Genomic DNA, 27,792 nt, shown 5'->3' with positions numbered 1-27,792 from the left:
TAAGTAAGTAAGTAAGTAAGTAAGTATACCGCCCTTCTCCCAAAAGGGACTCAGGGCAGTGAACAGCCAAAATTGAAATACATACAATACAAAAGTTAAGATAATTAAAAGAGATTAAATCAATCGGCCTCCCAATTTAAAACCCCAAGTCTATAAAATTTAAAAATCCCATTAAAATCATTTAGGCTAGGCCGGCTTGCTGGAATAAATAAGTCTTCAGGGCCTTACGGAAGGTCCGGAAGTCCGGGATCAGTCGTATTCCAGGAGGTAGCTCATTCCACAGGGCAAATGCCCCCACAGAGAAGGCTCTACCCCTGGGGGCCGCCAGCCGACATTGCTTGACTGACGGCACCCTGAGGAGGCCCTCTCTGTGAGAGCGTATTGGCCGGTGGGAGGTTATTGGTAGCAGCAGGCGGTCTTGTAAGTACCCTGGCCCTAAGCCATGGAGCGCTTTAAAGATGAGAACCAACACCTTAAAGCGCACCCGGAAGACCACTGGGAGCCAGTGCAGTTCACGCAGGAGCTGGAGCGCCACCAACCTTTGATGCTTCCAACATGGATGTATTAATATTAGTATCCCCAAACAGCTACTTTTGTGCATACCTACTAAGGGTGTAATAAACAGGTAGCAGAGTACTTTTCCAAGCAATTAAGTGACCCCACTCTTTTTCCCTCCAGGAAGATAGAATAAAATTCAGATGCTTGGCAACCAGTATGACATTTGTATAATTCTGGAGTCATGTTTGTAACCTTCCCGGCCAGCTTCTGACAAGCCAAGTCAAAGTTGGATTTGCTTAAGGACTGCATCGTTCAATTAACAATTGCAGTGAGTCACTTAGCATCCACTGCAAAAAAAAAATAAAATCGTGAGCTTTGGGAATCATGTTCACTTAACAGCAATGGAAATTCTGCTCTTAATTGTGGTCATAAGTTGGGGAATAACTGTATAATTTTTTTTTAAGACATAGATCCCTTCTCTTCAGTTGCTAGTCTCACCTGACAAATCAGAATGAGAAAAGGGCTATTGTCACAGACAAATATATCAATGGAATAAAGGACATTAATTCTTAATTCTTCATTTTAGTGGTTGCAGCAGTACAAGCAGACTACACTCAGAGGAATCGTTCTGCCGACACTAAATTCAAGCATTCTTGAAATAAAAATGAATGCTTGTGTTTAAAAACTTCATTGTGTTTCTAAACACAATGCTTGTGTTTAGAAACTTCTACACATGTACCCTGTTTTCCCCAAAATAAGACATCCCCTGATAATAAGCCCAATCGGGCTTTTGAGCCCATGGCAATAAGGCCAAGCGCTTATTTCAGGGTTCCCAAAATATATATAAGACAGGGTCTTATTTTCAGGGAAACAAGGTATTAACAAATACTTCTGATTTTTTTTAGTAATACTAGGAATGGTCAACCTTTTTTTATAGGAACTACAGATATAATTTCAAAAGTATACATTGGCTCCTATTTGAATTAAATGTTGGTGAAACTACCATAAAGTAAATAAAACCCTTAGAGGATTCTTAATTAGCATGAAAACAGGAAGCATGTTTGAACATCAGTGACACCTAACTCTGGTAAGAATTTCAAACAAAGCTTGAAAATATTCCGTGTACTATTGCTAAGACTATAAGCTGAAGGGCGCATTGTCTAATCTTTGACTTGTAATAGTAATACTTCAGTCATAGTAATAGAAAGCAATAACAGTAATACTGTATTGATTAGCCATTAGGCCATATCAGAATATAAAATATAAAACAGAGAACAGTACTAATACCATATATTTTAAAAAAAAGAATAAAAAATAAGTAAAAGAAAATGCAAATCCTATTTCTATGTCACCTCTACAATTTACCCCAATCTGATCCACATATATAATTCTCAACTGTATTGTTTTCTTCAACCGAAGGGCTGTTTTATATGTAATTTTTGCATTTCTGAGCACATATGAAATACGTTGTTTTAACATAAGGGTCCCAATAGGCTGTACTTCTGAATATATGTTATGACTTCTGTCTGTGGTGCACAAATATGATAACATTCCAGGTTTTTGGAAGAAAGTTTTTAATGAGATTTCACATATAATTGAACGGAAGATTGAGGGATTTCCCCCCAAAGTTAAGATTTATTACATATATTTGATAGCAGAACCAAAAAAAATATTTAAAAAAAAATTAAAAATCAAATTTTAACAATCAAATTAATTATTGCTAAAGAGTGGGGCTATCAAAGTAATATCTCAAGATAATAAATAAGATAAGATCTGTTCCATAGTATTGCCTCATAGTGTATTTCTTAATAATGAGAAGTAGCAAATCATTATTTTGTGAGGAAGAGCAGGATTTTATTTATTATAGGAGGTAAGGATCCTTGCAACAATCAGAAATTGGGGGAATGTTAAAACATACTAGCATCTTCTACGTTTTAAATTTAATTTAATTGGGAAGCTTGTATGTTGCAAAGCAAAACACCACCTTCAAAAATATTTACTTTAAGTGATATTCATAGGTAGTACAGGTAGTCCTCGATTTACGACCACAATGGGGAGGCCAAAATTTCTTTTCCTAAGCGAGACAGTTGTTAAGTGAACTTTGCCCCATTTTATGACCTTTCTCGCTACAGTTGTTAAGTGAATCACTGCGGTTGCTAAGTTAGTAACACTGGTTGTTAAGTGAATCTGGCTTCCCCATTGACTTCGCTTGTCAGAAGGTTGCAAAAGGGAATTGCATGACCCCCGGGACACTGCAACCGTCATAAATATGAACCAGTTGCCAAGCATCTGAATTTTGATCACGTGACCATGGGAGGCTGCAACTGTTGTCTGAACAATGGTCGCAAATCACTTTCTCTTTTCCAGTGCCGTTGTAATTTTGAACAGTCACTAAATGAAGTGTTGTAAATCGAGGACTGCCCCAAGTCTAACCTGGAAGCACTTTATTCTTAGAAAATAAAGTGGATAGATGATACCAAGCAGCATCCCTTATCAGAGACCGCTTAACTTTGGCTAGCAAACTTGAAACCTAGGCTTGGGTTCGAAATAACTTTTGCAGACACATTTTTGCTAAAGGAATCTTTATTGCAAGCAAAGAGAAGGAACTTTGTGGATTGCCTATACCCATGGTGATTCAAACCAGGGGTGAAATGCTACCGGTTTGGGCCGGTTTGCCCGAACCGTTAGTAAAAAATGCTACCAGTTCGGGTGAATAGGTAGTAAAAAAATGCTTTAAAAAGTTTTTAAAAGATTCCGACGATTGCGCTGTACAGCTGATTGGCACAGCTGATCGTCGGAATTTTTAAAAAACTTTTTTAAAGCATTTTTTACTACCTACTTGCCCAAACCAATAGTAAAAGAATGCTTTAAATAGTTAAAAAAAGGTTCCTACAATCACACGACACAGCCGATTGTCACAGCTAATCGTGGGAACTTTTTTAAAACTTTTTTTAGTTAAAAAATGCTAAAGTAAAAAAAAAAAAGTTGCCCATGCCCACTCAGTCACATGACCCACCAAGCCACGCCCACCAAGCCACATCCACAGAACCGGTAGGGAAAATTTTTGAATATCATCACTGATTCGAACCCATAGCTTTCCATCTTTTTCATAAATGATAAAAGAATTTCATAAATTCTTGCTTTATGGTGGCCCTAAAGGGAAGTGTCTATATAAGGTCCACTGTAGTCATGTCCAACTATGACAGACACCTAAAAGAGGTGAAAACCCCCCTTATCAATTAATTTATGCTCCCTCTAGAGCATTGCCTTGTTTCAAATAAATTAGTTTAATTGACAGTGCAAAGAAGCTGGTGATTACGGTTAACAAACCATGGTTGCCTAACCTGACTTGAACTTCTTTATCAGGGTGTTAATCAAGCTTAATAGAATGAAAGAGGATTTTATGCTGTGTTGTTAGTTAGTATAGTTAGTAAACGAATAGTTTCATTAGATCTATTTCATTCATATGTTTGCTTGAGTGGTATGGTGGCCTAGAGGTGGAGCTCTCGCCTCACAGTCAGGAGGCTGTGAGTTTGATCCTAGGTAGAGGCAGATATTTCTCTCTCTGGGCACAATGAAAATATCTCTGCTGCAAACTCCGCATTGGCGACAGGAAGGGCATCTGGCCAGTAAACACTCAGCTCCATTCAGTTGCCCCAACTCCACCCCAATGCAAGGGATTACGGGGTCATTAAAAGACTAATAATAATAAAATTAATGATGATGATGATGATGATGTATTTGCTTATAATCCTACAGTTGTTTTCTAGAGGAATAGTGAGTCAAAGCAAAAATATAAATAATCTGAAATTAATATAAAAACAAACAACAGATATAACAGTGTTAAAAGGTATCTATTCCAAGACTAAACCTTGCTAAATCCATTTGTTAAAGATACGTTGTTCAATTCAAAAGATGTTCAACATAGATAAATGCATAATCAAGAGTAGTCTCTATTTCACAATGATAAATCATTGTTCTCCTTGGCTTGTTAGTGTTTTGAACTTGGGACCTTTACTGCATTAAATCTGTACTTTTGGCTGTCGACACTATTCTTTTAGATTTAACATTAGATATAATAAATTAAATTATTGCTTAGGTTTACTCATACCAATGTTGATGAATATTTTTATTGGTAAACAGTGAGTCAGATCTAGTCTTAATCATATTTATAAAAGACCAACTTTAATGAATGGGATTTACAATAGTAACTAACTTATTCTACTGATGAGACTTAATATAGTGGAGATTATTTTTATGCGACATATTCGCCATTTAAATAATACACTCTCTGCATTAGCTCTATTATCAAAATTTAAGATTCAGGCCAGAGATGATATTTTTGTTTAATATTTGTATTCCTAAATGTATGAATATTTGTATATTGCACCCAGTTATTCTTAAGTAGATCTGCTGAAATAATGGGTTTAATATTCTAATGAATGTTATTATGAAATGTCTTTGAATACTAATATTCAAAGACATTTCACAATGGGTTTAAGTGTAATATAAGCCCGTTGATTTATGAATGAAGGCAAATATACATGTCCCTGTATAATGTTGCAATGATAATGTTACAGGATCCAATCTGGGTCGGTCACTGGGACCAGAAATATTGTCTTCCGAGCTTTTGGACTCATGCGGGAGCCCACCCAAAGGGAACATCTCTCTCACCAGAATGCACGAGACACATTCTGGTGAGAGCAAAGTTCTGTGAGGATGGGCTACAACATGAATCTGAAAGTTCAGAAGATTACCGTACGTTGCGGAGTATAAGGCGCACTTCCCCCCCCAAAAAAAAGTGGGTGGAAATGTCTGTGCATCTTATACAGCGAATGTTGCTGAAGCCCCGCCCACATGCTGGCCCCCACCCTTCGGTCTCTGCCTCCCAGCAATTTACCTCCTTGCAGCAAACAGCAAACAGCGTGGTCAGCTTCAGCATAGCCTGATTTAGCACAAGCAGCTGATTGGTGGTTGGATTGGCCTCCCGGAATACCCCCTGTCAGCTGTTCCAGACTGCGGGGATCACCGCTGCCTATCGGCGCTGGCACCACCCATCACCACTGTCACCTATCGATACTTCCGTGTGCCCCATTTTTGCCCTCCATGCATCCCATTTTCGGCCTTCGCATGCTTCATTTTTGGCCCGTTAAAGGCAGGGATAGGCGGCGGTAATCCCCGCTGCTTGGAACGGGCTGAAAATGGGGCGTGTGGAGGCTGAAAACGGGATGCACGGAGGGCAAAAATGGGGCACGCAGAGGCGGCGATAGGTGACAGCACCAATGAGCGGCGATGGCTCCAATGGGCGGTGGTGATCCCCGCAGCCTGGAACAGGTGATAGGTAGTATTCCGGGAGGCCGATTCAACCGCCAATCAGCTGCTCGTGCTAAATCAGGCTGTGCTGACCACGCTGTTTACTGTTTGCTGCAAGGAGGCAAATTGCTGGGAGGCAGAGGCAGATTTTTTTTTCTTGTTTTCATCTCCAAAATCTAGGTGCGTCTTATAGTCCAGAGCGTCTTATAGTCTGAAAAATACGGTGAAACTCTAGTCCCGGTGACCGACCCAGATTGGATTCAGTGGATTTACTTGATATTATATGTAAACTTCTCTTCCTGCACCTTAATATCTTAAATTTCTTTGTGTTACCTTCTCTCTGAAACCGTGTGTATGTCTCTACGCGTGTATCTGCTTCTCCCATCACAGTAATTGCTGGAAAAGTTAATTGTAGGAAAAGAATTTTGCATTTTTTTGGAATGTCCAATTGTTGATCCCCGCCCCCCCAGTCCTTTGGTGTATTTTTCTGTTGTCTGATTTTGACTTTCCTGTGTGCTGTATTAGTGTTAACCCATCTTTGTGTTGATAAGAAGATATTTGTTTATCTCCACAGGTCCAACATGCCCTCCTTCAACTCTCCCATTAAGCACTCCAGCCTCTAGTGGCAGCTCCACCCTGTCTAAGAAGAAGCCCCCTCCCCCACCCCCTGGACACAAAAGAACCCTATCAGACCCACCCAGCCCACAACCACATGGGCCCCAGAATAAGGCCCAAATGTCTTGGGGTGAGTTATAATAATATTCATACTGATTTAGTTTCAACACTTACAGGAGAAGGACAGGTAGAGGCTGGGGATGGAGTCAAGAGAGGAACCAGCCTGGAATCATTACGTTCCCACAAAGGATTCAAATCCAGATCCCCCTTGAATTCCATTAACTCTTATCTAATGGCAATTTAACGCTGACTGTTAGTTGATTATATCCTCATCATGATTTACTGTAGTTGGAGATTAAATTGCCAGCTTGTAGGGGATCCTAGTTCTAACTGGTGTCCCGTGTTATGGTTTGATCTTTTGGGAAATATGATTTCCACTGTTGGCTTGATGTGACGTCTTGACAAACCTTTACGTTACTCTGTATCTGAAGTCCTCCTACCTGGAAGAATATAAAAACAAATGCAAAATGGAAACAAGTAAAAAAGAAACAAATAGCCTAACATTTGAAAGTTCAAGCCATGGTTGCAATTCTCTACAACTTTAGAACCAACAATAGTTGGATATGATGTTTTAATTGAGCTGGAACCTCTGATTGTAAATTAGATGCTGCTACTGACATTTTAGAGTTACTCCAAAGTCTTATAGCTCTTTTTTTCCCCCTGAAACTTGTGATAGATAGAAATTTATGACTGCCCGGAAGTTTGTTAAAGTAACAGTGTTTGAATTAGTATACAGTAGTGGCCAAAATTGTGGAAACCTTTTGGGAAAAGTGTATTTTTGAGGTTTTATGGCTAATAACACTACTTTTTTTTTTGGAATTTCAAGATAATCATATTCCACTGCTGGAATAGCCCAGACCTTAACCCAATTGAAAAATCTATGGAGCCGACTAAAGAAACTTGTTAGTCAGAAGCGACCCAGCAATAAAATCCAGTTTTAACAGCTGCAGAACTAAAATACTTGGTTCACTCCATGGGAAGATGTTGTAAGGCCATAATTCATGCTAAAGGTTATCCAACTAAGTATTAACTGACATGGTGATAATTTTTGTATATCTCATTTTTTCTACGTGTTTTACTTTTCTTCTTTATACTGTAACTGCAATTCTAATAGCAAATCCCTCATAAAAGTTATTGCATTACATTCTTGATTAAATTATCTTTTCATTGATATATAATTTTATGGTACTACTCCAAAACAAAGTGGTGTTATTAGCTAGTTTTAGAAAATTCACTTTTCCCAAAAGGTTCCACAATTTTGGCCACTACTGTGTATTTTGTGTTGGGATACGAGACAACAGTCAGTTTTGAAACATCCTAGGAAACCTATTGTCATCCAGCTTTGACCTTACTCTAACACATGAATTTTCTGTTGTGTGGAAAATGCTTTAAATTAGCATTTTATAATGCTAAAAAAGAGATTAATGAAAACAGGATGTTTCAGTTATAGCTCCAGAACATTTCAGAGGCCTTAAATTTTTACTTGATTAAGTTATGATTCTCTGCATTAGGTTATCTGTTTTTAATTTTAGCTCTAAAAAAGGGTCTAAGGATTGTTTGAACCACATACTTTATTGTAAATGGTTTTGAAGTCCAACAGCATAAAGATTAGTAGACTGAAAAACTCTTAGCAGCTGATTTATGTTCGACATTTTAAAAAGTGGTTCTAAAGGACTACTGAAATTTAATAGAAATGGATCATTGATTCAAAACATAGTAAAGGCTGAAATGTTTAATCAGTGGCACTGTAGATGACTGGACTTTATATCAGATTAAAAATAAAAATCTCTCTATAAGGTTATCAGTAGTTGCTACATACTCAAGCTTCTTATACATCAGTGCAGGTGACATATAAATGATAGCCCAATATATTTCTAGATTTATACAGAATGTAGTTCTTCCCTGAAGCGCAAAAAAGCTGAACAGGAATCTGTTGAATTATATATTGTTTTGACTACCAAATTACATTTTTTTAAATTATAGTTTTTTAAAAACAACTCAAGGTGGCGAACATGCTTAAAACTCCTCCTCCTATTTTTCCCACAACAACAACCTTGTGAGGTGAGTTGGGCTGAGAGAGCGTGATTGGCCCAAAGTCATCCAGTTGGCTTTCGTGCCTAAGGTGGGACTAGAATTCACTCTCCTGGTGATAGGCTCACAGTCACCTAGCTAGCTTTCATGTGTAAGGTGGAATTTGAACTCATGGTCTCCCACTTTCTAGCTAGCCTAGTGCCTTAACCACTAGATCAAACCTGAACATAATTAAACAACAGAAGAAAGATCAAAAATAAAATTAACTATGAATTACAAGACAGCTTCTGAATCTGTAGTAACAGTGACATGTGAGGGGAAGAATGGAATACGCAGATATTGTATTGTGCATTGTTTTGGGTGTTAGTGTATCTGCAGTTTTCATGTGATGAATGAGATCACCTGTATTTTGTCTGTTTTATGACCTCAGTTGTTTGTAATTTTTTTTGTGTAGGTTTTGAATTTTAAGCAACACTTTCATTAGAAATGGAGGAGTGAGTGTGTACAAGATGAGTTTCAACACCCTCTACAGGGGTTCTTAAAAGTTCGTGAACCCTTTTAAAATGTGTGCATAATTTCAATATTTGTACATAAACATGAGCTAAAACATTGTTTGTTCTCCACAGAAGTCCTAAAACTAGATAAAGAAAACACAAATATGTAGCTTTGGATCATCTTCCCCCAATAAATAAATTAAAATACAATATTTTTTAACTGATTGGTATAATTTTGTTGTTTTACGATTTTGGTGGAGAACAGATCAAGCTTTAGGTCGTATTCATAAAATAAATATTGAGAATTCAAAAGGGTTCACAACCTTTTTAAGCACCAGTTTATACCTTTCCTATCTCTAATATTCAGGAGTATTCCACTTTCTTGTCAACTTTTCTAACTGTCAAGGCCATTTTCTTTAAGAGTATCTCTCTGTATCATCTTCTAATAGTTCTTCCGCCTTGACTTCCATGCATTTTGACTGGTCTGAACTTCTTGAGATCTCCCCATTCTGATTCCTACTCTTCACTCTCTAGATTATGGAAGCTTAGATGAAGAAAAGGATTACAGTTTTAGACAGTCTAAATCAGCAGGGAACGTAGTGCACATTTCTAGTACTTCTGGATAATTTGCCCTCCAAAAACCATTTGTATTTACAACATCCAAGGCTAACTCAAGTCTATGGAGTTGGGCAACCTATAAATTAATCAACTGATCAAATCAATCACAGAGGACATTTGCTTTGGAGTTCTAGCTATCCTAGCCAATTCAAAATGTGTTAGTTAGAATCAAATACATTTTCTCTCTGAAAGTTTGAATGCGTTCCTTGTAGCTGGTCTAGTAAAACAGAAATAAAGACTTTATGTAAATAGAAGATGATTGGGGGTTGTGGAATCCCAGGAGTGGGCATATTTGATTGAAGGAGTTGCCAATGGGTGCAATATGCATTCCCACATACACTCTGTAGGTGTTTTCCCCTGAAATCTGAGTAATTATGCAGCCTTGTTAAACAGGACTTTTGAAGATCTGCAATAGAAACTAATAATACTTTGAATTGCAAGTTCTTGTAAAACAATATGAAAGTGCCATGACGTAGTCAGTGCTTAGTGAAAGAAAAATACAAAAGAAGTTTCTTATACTTTTTAAAAATATCTATCCATCCATTACATAAACAATGATTTCTGTATCTGGACAAAATTGCGACAAAGTTGAAAGCAAGTGTGAGGTCAAATTTTAATTCTTAACAGTGGAAATGGTTGATCGAGTAACAACAGGTCCCACCTCCCCCCCATTCTACCCCCGCCTTCCCCACATGTCCTTAAATTTTAATATTTGGTTTCAATTTATGTTTTAATGTAGATTTTTTTTATGACTGTATGATGCCCAGAGTTACCTTATGGTAAGATGGGCAGCCAACAAATTTTATAGCTAGACAAATTTGATAGTTGGGTGGATGGGTGGATGGATTGATGGATGGATAATGATAGACAAAGAAATAGGAATGGAACGGAACGGAACGGAACGGAACGGAACGGAACGGAACAGAACAGAACAGAACAGAACAGAACAGAACAGAACAGAACAGAACAGAACAGAACAGAACAGAACAGAACAGAACAGAACAACAGATTTGGAAGGGATCTTGGAGGTCTTCTAGTCCAACCTCCTGCTTAGGCAGGAAACCCTACTCCACTTCACACAACATCTTCTTAAAAACTTAAAAACTTCCAGTGTTGGAGCATAAAGTTGGATAGATGGATAATGCAATAAATAGATAGAAAAATAAATAGAGATAAATAAATAAATAAATAAATAAATAGAGATATAGATTGATCAATTGATAGATAAGATAAATATGATAGATGGATAGATAGATAGATAGATGATAGATAGATAGATAGATAGATTAGATAGATAGATAGATAGATAGATAGATAGATAGATAGATAGATAGATGATTGATAGATGATTGATAGATATTGTGTTTCCCCAAAAATAAGACCAAACCGGAAAATAAGCCCTAGCATGATTTTTCAGGATGCTCATAATATAAGCCCTACCCCAAAAATAAGCCCCAGTTAAGATCGTCAGCCAGACAGACACATTTTACTGTATTTTCCCGAAAATAAGCCCTAATGTGTCTTTTGGAGCAAACATTAATATAATGTTTTTTTATAATCTTATTTTTGGGGAAACACGATAGATGATAGAGATAGAGATACAAAGATAGAGACATGATAGACAGACTCTGAGATGCAGTCAGTGTTGAATGATGTAGATCTGGAGTGTCAAACTGGCAGCCCGCAGGACAGATGTGTCATGCGCAGACCCCATCCACCTCAGCTCCACGAAGGGGAAAAAAGGGAAGTCACGTAACGGCAACGTGATGCCACGAGTTTGACACCTGTGATGTAGATGAAATACAATTAGGTTGAATTGAGTGTTTCATTTTGAATATTCTTTCATCATTAGCAGTCTGATTTTTATTGTCTCAAATTACAGATAGTCCTCAATTTACAACCATTTTTTTAGTAACCGTTCCAAATTACAGTGGCACTAAAAAAAAATGTGACTTATGACTGTCTTTCACATTTATGTTTGTGTATACAAACATAATTGTATAAACAATGTTTATGATTGTTGTAGCCTCCTCACAGTTACATGATCAAAATTCTGACACTTGGCAAACGGTTCATATTTACGACATTTGCAATTGTCCCAGGGTCATGTAATCCCCCTTTTGCAACCTTGTGGCAAGCAAAGTCTATGGGGAAGCCAGATTCACTTAACAACCGGATTATTAATTTAACAACTGCAGATTCACTTAACATCTGTGACAAGAAAAGTTGTAAAAAGGGGCCATAACTCCCTTAAACTGTCTTACTTGACAACATAAATGTTGGGTTCAATTGTCGTAAGTTGAGGACTACCTATAATGTGTTGGAAAGCAATGCATCTTTTGCTTTAAATCATTATAGATAAGAATATATATGCAAGCACATGGATGGAACATTTTATCCCATGTGGTGGCAATGCCCCAAAGCAAAAAAAAATATTGGGAATAGATAAGGAGATGGCTGCAGGAGATAACAGGAGAAAAAATTGAATTCAAAGCTGAATTATTTTTATTAGGAACGATTAACCGAAAGATCAAGAAGCAACTCCAATACGTTATTCTACACATAGTAACAACAGTGAGAATTGTCTATGCTCAATGTTGGAAACTAGAAAATATACCAGCCAATGAGATTATTATATACAAGATACTAGAATGTGCTGAGATGCATAGGCTCACGTTAGAAATGAAAGGCAAGGAAGAAGCAGAATTTTATGAGGTGTGAGATAAGTGGTATAACTGATTAGAACAGAGAAACAAAAATGTATAGAAATAAATGTAAACACCTGTAAGAGACACATGACACAGTACTGTTAAAAATGTTTATTGTTATGTAAATTGAAAATTAAAAATTTAAATTTTTTAAAAAAAGAATGTATATCCAAATCTTTATACCACGTCTACTACAGATTCTATTCATTTAAAGTCATAGCTGCTACATTTAAAATATTTAATGTTCAATATTCTTACTTTTAGGTAATGATCTGGGTCCACCAGCCACCAAAACGGCAAATAAGTTTGAAGGGATGTCTCAACAGTCAAGGTGAGATATTTATGTGTTGATGTTACTTTTTATACTTAACTGTCATCACACAGACTGTGTAAAAGTAGATACAATTTTCATATTGTGAAGGATTTTATATACACACCTACAAACACACAACAGCCATGCATTCCTATCCCCTTTTTCTTAGCTTCTTCTAGCCATTTCATACTTCCACTTGGAAAAAGTGGTTTAAATTGTTGCACCATCAAAGGTGGTATTCAGCCGGTATTCGAGCGAACCAGTAGTGGCGACCGTGGGTGGGGGCATCTTTATGCTGCCCATCTGCCCCGGGCGTAAAGACACCCTATTTAGCCAGGTTTTCGAGGCCGGGCAAATGCGCAGAAGACGTGTGAGTGCGCAAAGCAAACCGGTGGTAAGCATTTCCAAAACCCACCACTCTGCATCATCCCCGCAGTCGCACCGCAATCAGGACCCCAGGCAACCAACCCACATTTACAAAGTTTGCAGTGTCTTGTGGTCTCACGATCGGAGTTTGTGACCTTCCTTAAGTGACTTCCGACAAGCGAAGTCAATTGGAGAAGCTGGATTACCTTAAAGACTGCATGGTTTGCTTAGTAAGCGGGGTAAAAATGATAATAAATGACACTGTTAAGATTTTCAGTCTGAAAATGTTTACCTTGGCCATGCTGGTGGATGCATCTATTCCAAATATGAGACTTTTTTTAAAAAAAAATTCTTTTTAATTTCAAGTTTTTTATTTTATATTATTTATATATATCAATGCGTGATTAGTGTGATACCTGGGTATCATACATTTTAATACAATTATGGTATTATTACTCATAGTTATTACATTTCATTGTTTCATATTGTTTAAACATACCTAATAATATATATGTACTACCCTGTTTCCCCGAAAATAAGACATCCCCTGATAATAAGCCCTCCCTGAAAATATTTAAACGCAGAGCTGGAAATCAGGTAAGATGGCAAGAGGAGCCCCATCTTGCTCCACGTGCCCCAAAATAGTAAGACCTCCCTGAAAATAAGGCCAAGTTCTTAATTCGGGTTTCAAAAAAATATAAGACAGGGTCTTATTTTTAGGGAAATACAATATTATTCCCCTCTTATTTTTATCTCTATTTTAACTTTGTTTTTCCATGTCACCGTAATATTCAAAGACGTTTTCTTTTCTACCTTCCATCTTTCACCTGCTTTGTTATTCATATTTCCCTTATTTAGCTCTTCACATCTATTTATATTAAAGTTTCATCCTTCATTCTTTCATTTTTATTTATTTATTTATTTATTTTTAAATTTGTATATGGCCCTTCTCCCTGAGGACTCAGGGCGGTGAACAGCCAAGTAAAAGCATAAACTACAAACATTAAAATACAATTAAAAAGATATATATAAATTTGGCCCCATGATTAAAAACAATAACAAACAATTAAAAACATTTTAAAAAGTGTTAGGCCAGCCCGGCTTGCTGGAAAAAGAAGGTTTTAAGGGCACGGCGGAAGGCACCGAGGTCTTGGATTCTCCTTATCTCTGGGGGCAGCTGATTCCAGAGAGTAGGTGCCCCCACAGAGAAGGCCCTCCCCCTGGGGGGTCACCAGCCTACATTGTTTGGCTGATGGCACCCCGAGGAGGCCCTCTCTGTGGGAGTTCACAGGTCGATGGGAGGCCGTCGGTAGCAGCAGGTGGTCTCGAAGATAACTAGGTCCTATGCCATGGAGCGCTTTAAAGGTGATAACCAAAACCTTGAAGCGCACCCGGAAGACCACTGGAAGCCAGTGCAGCTCACGCAGGAGAGGTGTTGTATGGGAGCGCCATGCTGGTCCCGTGACTACCCGCACGGCCGCATTCTGGACCAGTTGGAGCCTCCGGGTGCTCTTCAAGGGGAGCCTCATGTAGAGAGCGTTGCAGTAGTCCAGGCAAGAGGTGACGAGGGCATGAGTGGCTGTGCGCAGGGAATCCCGATTAAGAAAGGGCCGCAACTGGCGAATCAGGCGAACTTGACAGAACCTGTTCAGTGTTTCAATGTGCACTTCTAGTACCAATCAACAATCATTTAAACATATAGAATAAATCTATTCATGTTATTTCCAATCATCCAAGCCGTGTAATTCTACTATTAATACACATGCTTACATTAAAATATATTTTAATGGCTTTTTAAAAATAATAATAATTATTATTATATACACAAAAATGACAGTATACACAGCAAACGAGATAACCATGCTGGATTATTGTTGTTATTATTATTATCTTTATTCATTAAATATGAAACTAAGTCAACTGAACATTCAAAAAGGCATCACAAATACCATTGACTGGTGCTAATTTAGGTTGATACGGGTTGCTGCCAGCATCCTAGGTATCAACCAAGTACCTTCTTAAGATGTACAATGTTCCAAGTAGCGCAGTTTTTTGCCGTTCCGCTGGTGTTATTGCAGGAAGCTGCAATTTGCTGATGTATATTATATAATTCTTGGACATGGTACCAAGTGCCCCGATGACAATGGGTATCATTGTTACATGTTTCATCCATAGCAGTGTAGTTTCGATGGCCAGGTCGCAATATTTTGTGATTTTTTCCAGTTCTTTTTCTTTGACTCTGGCATCTCCTGGTACCGCGATGTCAATAAATTGTACGTTTCGGCTTTCGACAACTGTGATATCTGGCGTGTTGTGTTCCAAGTGACGATCCATCTGTATTCGAAATCCCACAAGATCTTCACCTTCTCATTGTCTATAACTTTTTCCACTTTATGTTCCCATGACTTTTTGGATACAGGAAAGTCGTATTTTTTACATAATGACCAGTGGACTAATTTAACAACTCGGTTGTGTCTAGCTTTGTAATCAGTTTGTGCAACTTTGCTGCATTCACATATTAAATGAATATGTGAATGCATATTATTATTATTATTATTATTATTAGTAGTAGTAGTAGTAGTAGTAGTAGTAGTAGTAGTAGTAGTAGTAGTAGTTAATCTTTAGTGAGATTCACAGCCTTTGAGGCTGGTTAATAGTTCAGCAGCTCGAGTCCTAACCAAGGACCTAGGAACTGTTAAGGTATCGTCAGAGGATGTAAGCTGTTCCGAGTAAGGTGTTTTTTTGTAGAGTCAAAATGTTCAAGTCTGGTAAATTTAGAATTTCTAAATAGCAGGGTAGCCCTTTGGGTATTGATGATGATGATGATGATGATGATGATGATGATGATGATGATGATGATGATTGAATTTAACCCCTTGTGTATTTCTTCATCAGCACCGGGACTGCTAAGACTGCCCTGGGCCCAAGAGTGCTTCCCAAACTACCTCAAAAAGGTAAGGCTGATCACGAAACAAGCTAAGCAGGGTCAGACAAGGTTAGTCTTGGAATGGGAAACTGCAAGAATATCCCAGGGCTATAAGTTCAATGAGAACCTGGTGGGGGGGGGGGGGAGGCGGGAATACCATGAAAGAACCTCATTATTAAGAACTATTGAAGTTGACTCAAGGGGGATTTTGTTTGAGCATGTATTATGCTGAATGGTTTTCATTAAAAAAAAAAAGCCCTCGACAATCTAAGGTAGGATAGTGAATGAATGTAGGAGACCTATAAAGTCTGCCTTTGAGAGGGAGGGAGGGAGAGAGAGAGAGGCGTAGAATTGCACTGAAAGATAGTTTGAAATAAAACCAGGGGTGGGATTCAGCCGGTTCGGACTGGTTCAAGTGAACCGGATGCTAATTTTACATCTGGTTCGCCAAACCGGTAGTTGCAAGGACTGGCTGGCCCCACCCACCCCACCCTGCCCTCCCCCTCCCAGGAGTCTCCACGCAGCCCATTTTGGATGCCAGGTAAGTGCAGCGCCTGCACAGAGGCTCTGGGAAGACGAAAAACAGGCCTTCCGGAAGTCTGGAAACAGATCTGTTTCCGGCCTCTGGTGCCCAGGGGAGGTCGTTTTCGCCCTCCTGGAGGCTTGAGAAAAACCTCTGGAGCTTGGGGAGGGCAAAAAGCCCCCCCCCACTCCTCCCTGTGGTGCAGGAGGCCGAGTTGGCCACACCCACCATGGCCACGCCCACCCAGCAACTAGGCAGAGAACCGGTTGCTAAAATTTTTGGATCCCACCCCTGAATAAAACTATCTTGCAATCTGCTCTCCAATAATTCAACTATTTTAAGAGCCAGTGGGTAGGAATGCAACTAGTAGAATTTTGCCTTAAATTCTCTTTACATCCTCTCTTTAAATTCTCTCAGTTAAGAGACTAAAAGTTTCATGCGACTAAGGCTTAATTTAAGGGCGACTGCTAAAGATCCATTTTGAAATCTTCTTTTTAACCGCCCTCCCTTTTTTTAACCTTCCATAGTTTTTGGTTGGTAAGATTTTGTGGTTTGAAGTAATCCTTCCTCTCTTCTTCCCAGAGACGCTTTTCCAAAAGGCAACTGCAATTTTCTTTCTTTTCTTCCTCTGAAAATGTTTTGCTTCCTCGTCCAAGAAGTTTCTTCGGTTTCTAAGAAGCTTCTTGGATGAGAAAGCAAAATGTTTTCAAAGAAAAGAAAAAAAAAAACTACCAAGAAAGTCCATTTGCCTTTTGGAAATAAAAACACCTTTGGGACAACCACGACCTGGATGATTGAGAATCTCCATAGACATTTCTCTCTTTTTATATACCTTTGCAAGAAAAATAAAAAATAAAACATTGTGCTGTAAAAAAAAGAAAGGATAAACAAAAGAACCTGGCCTGGTGGCTCAGCAGACTGAAAGCATTGTGATTAACACCAGCTGTCTGCAATTATTGCAAGTTCGAATCTCACCAGGTTCAAGGTTGACTCAGCCTTCCATCCTTTCTAAGGTAGGTTAAATGAGGACCCAGTTTGTGGGGGCAATAAGCTGACTTTGTATAAATATACAAAAGTATGAAGGCTATTGCTTAACACATTGTAAGACGGCCTGAGTCTCCGGAGAAGGGCAGCATATAAATCAAATTAAAAAAAAAAAACAATAGACATTTCTCTCTTTTTATATATCTTTGCAAGAAAAAATTAATAAATAAAACATTGTGCTGTAGAAAGAAGAAAGGATAAACAAAAGAACCACAGGTGTTCCTTCTCTTACCCCTCCTCCCCGTATATATTACATTTGGGCTTTTGAGATTGCATGCTTACCATTTCTTCTTCTGCTGTCAGCGGTCCCAATATAAATCAATATATTCTGCTCAATAAGGTGGCAGTCATAAAATTGCATTGGAGACAGGTGGGATTTGTTTTAACGAAAGCGGGAAGGAAACGAGAAAGGTTTCATCTGAAATTCTCACATCGTTTTTTTGCTTTCTGTTTCAGTGGCATTACGAAAAATAGAAACGATTCACCTTCCTTCACTAGACAAATCCAGCCACCACTCGGAAATCTTTCAAAAGTCGGCTTCTCTTTGTATCGATCTGCCCCAGAAGCCCCAGCCTGCAGATTTAGCCCCCAAACCAGGAGAATTACCCCCCAAACCCCAACTGGGGGACCTGCCCCCCAAACCCCAACTAGCCGACTTACCTCCGAAACCGCAAATGAAGGATCTCCCTCCAAAGCCACAACTAGGAGAAACGTTGGCAAAATCTCCTGGTGGGGAGCTATCCCCCAGATCTCAGCCTCCCGAGGCCAATCAGAAATCACCCAATATGGATCTTTCCCCAAAGATACAATCGAAAGAGATTGTCCAGAAACAAGCATCTGAAGACTCTGGAGATACGACCCCCGGATCAGCTGAAACCCCTGTGCCACTTCCTAGAAAAATAAACATGGTAGGTAGAATAGCTTCTGCTTTCGATGTTGTGGACCATGCAGTGATGATGATGATGTCAATTCAGTCATGTCTAACTCTTAATGATTCTGTGGGTTAGGTCTCTCTTTGTCTTTTATTATTGCACTACTTCTGTGAATTGCTCTATACCCGTATTGGCATGTGTGCCCAAAGTGGCACGCGGAGCCATGTTGCCTGGCACACGCAGCGTTACCCGTTCCTCTTCCGGGTTTCTGGCATGCATGTGCACGCGATGATCGGCTGGCCCTTGTGTGTGCGGGAGTGCTGGAAACCAGAAGAGCTGGTCTTGTTGTGGTCCGCCAGCAGCCTGCAGACCTGGCAGTGGAGTTGGACAGTGAGGAGGCTGGGGAGGACAATGGGCCAGTCCTGGAGTCAGGGGAAGGCCCGGATGAGGGCTCTGTGTCGGAGGCAGAGATGGAGCCAGGGCTATCTGGGAGCAATGCGCGGATTCCAGAGCCTTCAGAGTCAGATATCAGAGAGGCAGAGGAACAGGAGGGGCCTGTTCCTAGTGCATGCATGAGAAGAGCTGCCAGAAGGCAAGAGCAGCTAAAGCAAAAAGGACAACTCGGGAGTAAGGCCAAGAGATGATTGGCCCCTCCCATAAGGCTTAAAAGACCAGCAATGGCTCTTGGGCTCTTTGTCGGAAAACAACGTTGAAAGATTTGTTTCTTGTTTGCTGCATTTATTTCTTGTCGGCGTCTTCTGCTTCTGAACTTTTGCCAAGAAAAGCCTTTGGCAGGTTGCCAAAGTAGACCAAGGTTGGTGATAAGGCCGAAGCACTGTGTTATGAAGAATTTGGTTTGAATTAGCTTGGACTACGCTGAGAATGAGTTAATTCTCAGCTGTTCTAATAAAATCTGTTTGTTTCGAACTGATTGTGTCTGATAATACCTACTTGGGCCTGGGTCACAACAGGTCTTCTGTTTTCCAGTGTGAGCATGCGTGCCGGTCAGCTGACGCCGCGCGGCAGTAATCGGAAGACTTGCTGGCCAGCACGCATGCATGTGCCGTAAACCAGAGGTACATTTTCTGGTGCGTGCATGCTCCCTGGGCAGCTCCTCTTCCTGGTCGCGGGCCAGACATGCACTCCCTTTTCGGCATTCGGTGCTGCGCGCACACGCGCAGGCTGTCTTTTCAGCACTCAGTGTCGAACTGGTTTGCCATCACTATTCTATCCTCTGGCTGGGGTCAGCTTTGATGGTGCCGTACAGCTAGTCCTTGACTTACAACCATTCATTTAGTAACCATTAGAAGTTACAACAGCACTGAAAAAAAGTGACACGACCGTTTTTCACACTTAACAACCATTGTAGCATTCCCCATGGTCAAGTGATTAAAATTCAGACACTTGGCAACTGGCTCATATTTATGACGGTCGTAGTGTCCCGGGGTCATGTGATCTCCTTTTGTGACCTTCTGACAAACCGGGAAAACCAAGTTTCACTTAACAACCCTGTTACTTTAACTGCTGCAGTGATTCACTTAACAACCATGACAAGATAGGTCGTAAAATGGGGCAAAACTCACTTAACAACTGTCTCACTTAGTAACAGAACCATTATGGTCATAAGGTGAGGACTAGCTTTAATCCTAAAACAAATAGGCAAACAGATGCTTAGCAGGACTAATTATTCTCCAGATTTGTATATCTCCAAGCACAGGTATGTTTAATTGGTTTAACGCATTTATTGGCATCTGTGTGAATTCAGTGTTTCAGAAATACACCTTCACTATGTGATAAATTATACCTATAAAATGTGATGGCTTTGAGAGCAAGAAATCTTTAGGTTTCTAGATGATCAGAAAGGCAAGGATTGTTATGCATTATCCCTGTTCCGAAAGAGACAATTACATCATCAAGTGGAAAGATTTTGCCAACTCCCTACTCACAAGAGGACCAGCCTCATCTCTGTGGCATAGAAACCTGCCCTAGATTTTCTGACTGCATCTGAATAGGCTCATTAGTCTTACAATTGGATCTATGACAAGTCCAGTTTTGGTCACCACACTATAAAAAAAATGTTGGGACTCTAGAAATAGAGTGCAGAGAAGAACAACCAATATGATTAGGAGATTGGAGGCTAAAACATACGATGAACAGTTGCAGGAACTGGGCATGGCTAGTCTGGTGAAGAGAAGGACGAGGGGAAACATGATAGCAGTATTCCAATATTTGAGGGGCTGCCACAGAGAGGAGGGAGGGGGTCAAGCTATTTTCCAAAGCACCTGCAGGCCAGACAAGGAATAATGGATGGAAACTGACCAAGGAGAGATTCAACCTGGAAATAAGGAGAATTTTTCCTGACAGAACAATCAACCAATGGAACAGACGTTGCCTTCAGAAGTTGTGGGAGCTTCATGACTGGAAGCTTTCAAGAAAAGACTGGACTGCCACTTGTCAGAAATGGTGTAGGATCTCCTGCTTGGACAGAGGAGTTGGACTAGATGACCTACAAGATCGCTTCCAACTCTGTTCATCTGTTAATTCCTCATGGCCAACTCGCTGTGGGCCAACTCGCTGCAAGACAAGAGTCAACTGATATTGCGGAAATGGAATAGAAATAGAAATAGAATCATTAAAGAAAGGATGTAAAAGGAGGGACAGAATGAAATGTGAATGGCAAAACTTAAAATATGCTTTTATTTATTTTAAATAATCAAATAGAATTGTTAAATTGTCCTACAGTGAGTTATCCTGTGGTTCATTGGCCGTGGCGAGTTGGCTATGATAGAGTGTCCCATTCTGCTTACAATTAGCAACCTAAATCGCTAGAGATGTGCTATGTTCCTTCTTGCTTCAAACGCTCTACTATCATCCCAGTGCCGAAGAAGCCCACATTCAAGGAACTGAATAACTACAGACCAGTTGCTCTAACATCTGTAGGTATGAAAACCTTTGAAAGGCTAGTGCTCTCCCATTGAAAACCATCACGGATCCGGTGTTAGACCCCATGCAATTTGCATACCGAGCAAATAGATCAACAGATGATGCTTTTAATATGGCTCTGCACTACATCCTACAACATCTTGAATCTCCAAAGGCCTTTCGCAAGGGTCCTCTTTGTAGACTTTAGTTCAGCATTCAATACCATCATTCCAGACACTCTTCTAACTAAGCTAAACCAGCTAGCGGTACCTGAACACACCTGTAAGTGGATCATAAGCTTTCTAACAGAAAGGAAGCAGCAGGTGAAGCTAAGCAGAATCTCATCAGATACCTGTACAATTAGCACAGGGGTCCCCCCAAGGCTGTGTGCTCTCTCCATTTCTCTTCTCTCTGTATACCAATGACTACATCTCAAACGATCCATCTGTTAAACTACTGAAGTTCGCAGATGACACAACATTGATTGGTCTCATTCGAGACAACGATGAATCCGCATACAGACGGGAGGTTGAACAACTAGCCTCGTGGTGCGACCAGAACAATCTGGAACTGAACACACTCAAAACCGTAGAAATGGTGGTAGACTTTAGGAGAAACCCTCCCATACTACCACCTCTTACAATACTAGTCAACCCAGTATCAACAGTAGAGACCTTCAAATTTCTAGGTTCTTCCATATCTCAAGACCTAAAATGGACACCTAACATCAAAAACGTCATCAAAAAAGGACAACAAAGAATGTTCTTCCTGCGCCAACTCAGGAAGCTCAAACTGCCCAAGGAGCTGCTGATCCAGTTCTACAGAGGAAACATTGAGTCTGTCATCTGCACCTCTATAACTGTCTGATTTGGTTCTGCAACCCAACAAGACAGACACAGACTTCAGAGGATAATTAGAACTGCAGAAAAAACAATTGCTACCAACCTGCGTTCCATTGAGGACCTGTATACTGCACGAGTCAAAAAGAGGGCTGTGTAAATATCTACAGACCCCTCACATCCTGGACATAAACTGTTTCAACTCCTACCCTCAAAATGACACTATAGAGCACTACACACCAAAACAACTAGACACAAGAAGAGTTTTTTCCCGAACGCCATCATTCTGCTAAACAAATAATTCCCTCAACACTGTCAAACTATGCACTACTATTAATCTTCTCATAGTTCCTATCACCCATCTCCTCCCACTTATGAGTGTATGACTGTAACCTTGTTGCTGGTATCCTTAAGATTTATATTCACTATTTCCCTATGACTATCATTAAGTGTTGTACCTTATGATTCTTGACGAATGTATCTTTTATGTACACCTGAGAGCATATGCACCAAGACAAATTCCTTGTGTGTCCAATCACACTTGGCGAATAAAGAATTCTATTCTGTTCTGTTCTGTTCTGTTCTGTTCTGTTCTATTCTATTCTATTCTATTCTATTCTATTCGGATAACAATTTTTGTTCTGCCTTAGCTAAAATGGCACCTGTTTATTTTTGTTATTCAGGGAAAGAATAAAGTCAGGAGGGTGAAGACAATCTACGATTGCCAAGCTGATAACGACGATGAGCTTACATTTGTGGAAGGTGAAATTATAATCGTAACAGGAGAGGAGGATCAAGAGTGGTGGGTAAGTATTTTTTTTTCTACTTTTAACAGTTAAATAAAACAAACTTTTGAGGATATAATACATAACAGTATACTAGATGGTCCTCATTAAACAGCAATAATTGAGACTGGAGTTTCCATCGCTAAGGGACATAGTCATAAAGTGCAACATCACATGATCACACTGCCCAGCGATGGGAATTCCGGCACTTTTGGCTGATGTCATTAAATAAACCACAGTGGGTCATTAAGGGAGGATGTCACGTGATTGCCATTTTTTTTTTTTTACCTCATGCCTGTTTTCCTATTGACTTAATTGTAGAAAGCTGTCAGGGGAGGTAAAAAATGAGAATCGCAAGACCACACGGATACTGTGGTGTTGTTAAGTACAAGGCCTCATACAACTGTCATAGGCTGTTTTACATTATTGCATCTGGAAAAAGAAACCTAGGGTTTACAGGGGCCCTGGAAATTTGACATGAACCCCATTATCAATATCTGTGGAGATTCTGAGTCATCCAGGTCATAGTTGTCTCAAAGGTAGTTTTTTTTCAAGAGGCAACTGGACTTTCTTGGTTTTCTTTGAAGACTTGGTAGTACAGTGGTTTAATGCACCCTGTTATTAACACAGCTGCCTGCAATTTCTGCAGGTTCGAATCTTACCAGGCTCAAGGTCGACTCAGCCTTCTATCCTTTCTAAGGTAGGTTAAATGAGGACCCAGTTTGTGGGGGCAATAAGCTGACTTTGTATAAATATATACAAAAGAATGAAGGCTATTGCTTAACGCATTGTAAGCCGCCCTGAGTCTCCGGAGAAGGGCGGCATATAAATCAAATTTAAAAAAAAAAAAAAAAAGACATTTTGCTTCTCATCCAAGAAGCTTCTTCAGCTCTGGCTGGATGGTGAGGAATGGAAAGATTTATATCCCTTGAAGACAGAAATGATCAGAAGCTTCTTGGATGAGAAGCGAAACGTCTTCAAAGAAAAAAGAAAGAAAATCCAGTTGCCTCCAGAAAAAGCACCTTTTTTTTTTTAATTGATTTATATGCCGCCCTTCTCCAGAGACTCAGGGCGGCTTACAATGCATTAAGCAATAGCCTTCATACTTCTGTGTATTTATACAAAGTCAGCTTATTGCCCCCACAAACTGGGTCCTCAATTTACCTACCTTAGAAAGGATGGAAGGCTGAGTAATCTTGAGCCTGGTAAGATTCGAACTTACAGTAATTGCAGACAGCTGGTGTTAATCACAATGCTATCAGTCTGCTGAGCCACCAGGCCCTTTGGGGCACCCATTATCCATACAATTTGTAATCTTTATGTTTGCCAGACCTTGTAAATTCCTGAACAGCTGTGGCAAGACAGATTGTACAACGGGGCAAAATCCACTTGACAAACTTGTTCTCGCTTAGCAACAGAAATGTTGGGCTGAATTGTGGTCATAAGTCGAGGACTACCTATACACAACGGCGGACGCCTCTCCAACACTTCCTCCTTGCAAGAGTGCCTCCTGCCAAATTATGCCTCACACCCTCGGTTCTTTATTTGCAGATCGGCCACATCGAAGGAAAGCCGGAACGGAAAGGGGTCTTCCCCGTCTCCTTCGTCCACATTTTATCAGACTAACTCCAGCCAGAAATTTTGAGCATTGCACATCATTCCTGCAAAGTCAGGCTTTAAGCACGAAGCAAGACAGCTGCTGCATCCCTGCAATTCTGTGCATAATTGTGGATATTGATGTATATATATATAACTGCTGTTAACGAGAAATCGGTCCTGCCCGTACGAAGGGCTCGTCATACCTGTAATTGTATATAGAAGGTGTTCCTTTGCCATTGCCAGTATTATGGTCATTGTCGGAGCTGGCATGCCTTATTGGGTTGCTCAAGCCATTCTTGGCATCAAGCACTTAAAAAAAAAAATTGTCTGTGTGTATGAACTGCCAGCTTTCTAAATAAACCGTTAGTCCCGTTCACTCCCATTCAGCTGTACAGAATTTACCATCCCTAATAATACATCAGTATTCTCGGAAGTAGATAGCTAGCAGCCTTTCTCTTCCCCCACCAAAGGAACGGCTGATGTCCGTTGATGGCTACCCCACCTGCACCGTGGACAGCTTGTGAAATCCCCTTTCCTTGGTATTCATTTAGAAATATATATATATATGTGTATGTGTGTGTCTCCGATGTATCCATCCAACGAACGGAAATATGCACTAATGCTACAGGTACAACCGGTAGGATTTTTACGGTGCATAAGCCAACTGTTCATGTTTGTATTCTGTAACTTTGGTCTTTTACCTCACTGGGCTCCATCTCAAAAGTCTTCAATAAAAAATTATTCCGTCTCGCAAAGGAAACCAACGCAAGATTCCTGGCTGTAGGTTTTTTTTTTCAGGGTCTCCGTATAAAAGTACATTCCTGCATGCATGGCTTCTTCATATCTCTGCTTATAGTCTCTGTTCAGGCAAACAAGCTTTGTCAGCTTTTGTCTCTTCGGTTTCAAGTAGGGCAGCTTCGGGGAGTGATCTCTTTTACCACCCCGATCGAAATATCAGCTGATCGGAGTTTTAGCTGGCGAGCTAATTGGTTCATTAAGCTATGGGGAGATTTCAAACCTTCCTTCCACCGAAGCCATACCGTATTCGAGTCACAGTATCGTTCTCGTATTACTGCCTGGAGAAATCAAAATCATTAGCGAAACAATTTTTTTAAAAAAAAATACCCTTTCCTGAAAAATAGCAGCTGTGAAGAGAAGCCACGAGAACATCTGGAAGTAGTTTTCTTCCCTGAATTGAAGAATGCCAAGAGTCTGGCCGCCACAAAGTTTAATAATAATAATAATATAGGGAGGACCTGTTTGGACATGTGATTATTAGACTGCTAAAATATCATGACTGCAGCTTCAATTCATTCGGGTTTTTTTTTCTAATCAAGGTAGTAAGGACATATTCCTTTTAGCTACATATTTGTTAAAATTGTGCATGCTTCAAACACAATTTGGGAGAAGGCTTTGGGCTTTTGCGCAACGGCCACACCTCTCTGCTACACAATCAGGTTGTCTCTGAGATTTCTGCAAGACCCTGAAAGAAAAGTGCCACTCCTTGCAATTTAAGGAGCTGATCCCTTAAAGCAACAGTACATTATTATGACGATGATGATTTTTACAAATTTGCATGGAAGCCTACAAAAGATGTCTGATAAACAGCAGAGAATTGCTGGGCCAAAGGACTTCTGCCTAAACATTTTCAGAACAGATAAATATGGCTTTTGGGAGGGAGAAATGGGTAGAGCTAGTGTGTCGTATCACATTTTGCCATTTCACTGGGCAGAAACTGGTTAAAAAAAAAGCTATTTTGCCAAAAGACCAAGTTTCATTTCCTCCAGAGCAGTCTGTTGAAATTCCATCTCAAAACAATGCATTTCACTCCAAGCATGAGCTCCAATTAATTGCACGTTAAATCAAATAAACATTAAGTAAGAGTTTTACAAATCATCCATAGCCAAAGCCATATGGGCTTATTTATTTATTTTTTAAAACAATGTTTATTTGAGTGGTTAACATGCAAAAAAAAAACCACAATCAGTTTAAGAACTCAACATAAAAGAAAGCAAAGCAATTATTTAGCTCTTATTGGAAAGTGGCTTTTCAAAGCATTGCTTCTTCCAGGTCACGGACGTTTTTTGTTCAAAGGTATCAGATGAATGAGTGAGCCTGCTTGCTAATGTCAGTGTTTTTAATAAAGTAAATTAAATTAAGTTTAATAAACTTAATGCTGTTTATACAAACGCTGGAACAAGAACAAGTTAGCACTCCATATTGCTCGTTAAATGTCCTTCCAGTCCATTAAAGGGGAAAACTCATCCACTTTCTCAATTGTCTTTTAAAATAAACTCAAAATCCATGTTTAAAAAAAAAGAAGATAAAAGCAAACCTATAAAGATGTGTAAAATGATGTAGAGTCAAATGTCTATTATTTTGTAAGCTTTTTGAAGTAGCATATGGATTTTTTAAAATAAAATTTGAGTTCCATCCGGAACCCAAGAGCTGACTTCTTTGATTTAGAATCCATATAGGATAATTAAGATGCAATGTATGATATATATAAGGCTGAGTTTTAAGTACAAGGTTCTATTTAAACTCTAGGGCCACTTATCTGCAATTTTGTACATTTCATGATATATTTGGAAAGCTTGCTTGCTTTTTGAGTTTTGTTTTGGTCTTTTTTTTTCCCCCAGGGAGGGAAGTATGTTCTGGAAAATGATGTGTTATCTTACTGTTGAACAGCAATTGCTATTTATTTTTTTATGACATACTGCAACCACCTGTAGAAGAAAAAAAAAAATCTTATTGTACTCTAGATCAGGAGTCTCCAACCTTGGCAACTTGAAGCCTGGCGGACTTCAATTCCCAGAATTCCCCATCCAGCAAAGCAAAGCTGGCTGGGGAATTCTGGGAGTTGAAGTCCGCAGACTTCAAGTTGCCAAGGTTGGAGGCCTCTGCTCTAGATGATACTGAAATCTCCCTTGAATGTTACACTCCTCCTCCATCAGTACACTTGTTTCCTTTATGTGTTTAATGTGACCGTTTGAGTACTGTATGTGTTAATTTCTACTTTTTTAATATTTAAAATTGCTTTTAAATAAATGTATTCCGTTGATTCCAGACCTCTCAATGGCCTTTTTATCAACCGGATCTTTCTGCGGTCAGAAATAGATAGGAATTAAGTCACAATAGAATACGTCTGCATGGGGCTTCCGAGTACAAATAACAGAATAACAAACGTCGGAAGGGACTTTGGAGGTCTTCTAGTCCAACCCCTTGCTCAAGCAGGAGATCCTATACTGGGTGTCAGCAACCTGCAG

At 39.6% G+C, this 27,792-nt stretch overlaps 1 protein-coding gene across 6 annotated transcripts in view; it reads left to right on the top strand.

Annotated features, from left to right (window-relative positions):
* ASAP1 (ArfGAP with SH3 domain, ankyrin repeat and PH domain 1) overlaps window positions 1-27,587 on the top strand; it is a 194,109-nt gene extending 166,522 nt beyond the window's left edge. For 4 of the 6 annotated variants that reach the window (XM_060681834.2, XM_060681835.2, XM_060681836.2 and 1 more), the window contains 6 exons: window positions 6,386-6,556; window positions 12,602-12,668; window positions 15,912-15,970; window positions 17,966-18,417; window positions 22,826-22,948; window positions 24,479-27,587. In XM_060681834.2, the coding sequence (XP_060537817.1) occupies window positions 6,386-6,556; window positions 12,602-12,668; window positions 15,912-15,970; window positions 17,966-18,417; window positions 22,826-22,948; window positions 24,479-24,553 (947 nt within the window). In that variant the 3' untranslated portion in view covers window positions 24,554-27,587. The remainder of the gene's footprint in view (window positions 1-6,385; window positions 6,557-12,601; window positions 12,669-15,911; window positions 15,971-17,965; window positions 18,418-22,825; window positions 22,949-24,478) is intronic. The other 2 variants (XM_087890894.1, XM_034422309.3) reach the window with 1 other exon arrangement.
* The last annotated feature ends 205 nt before the right edge of the window (window positions 27,588-27,792 follow it).

Source organism: Pantherophis guttatus, chromosome 3 (genome assembly GCF_059756535.1).
Source record: "Pantherophis guttatus breed Tessera chromosome 3, ASM5975653v1, whole genome shotgun sequence".
Classification (NCBI taxonomy): Eukaryota; Metazoa; Chordata; class Lepidosauria; order Squamata; family Colubridae; genus Pantherophis; species Pantherophis guttatus.
Note: the sequence above shows the minus strand (reverse complement) of the source record. Positions and strands in the feature narration are given on the sequence as shown.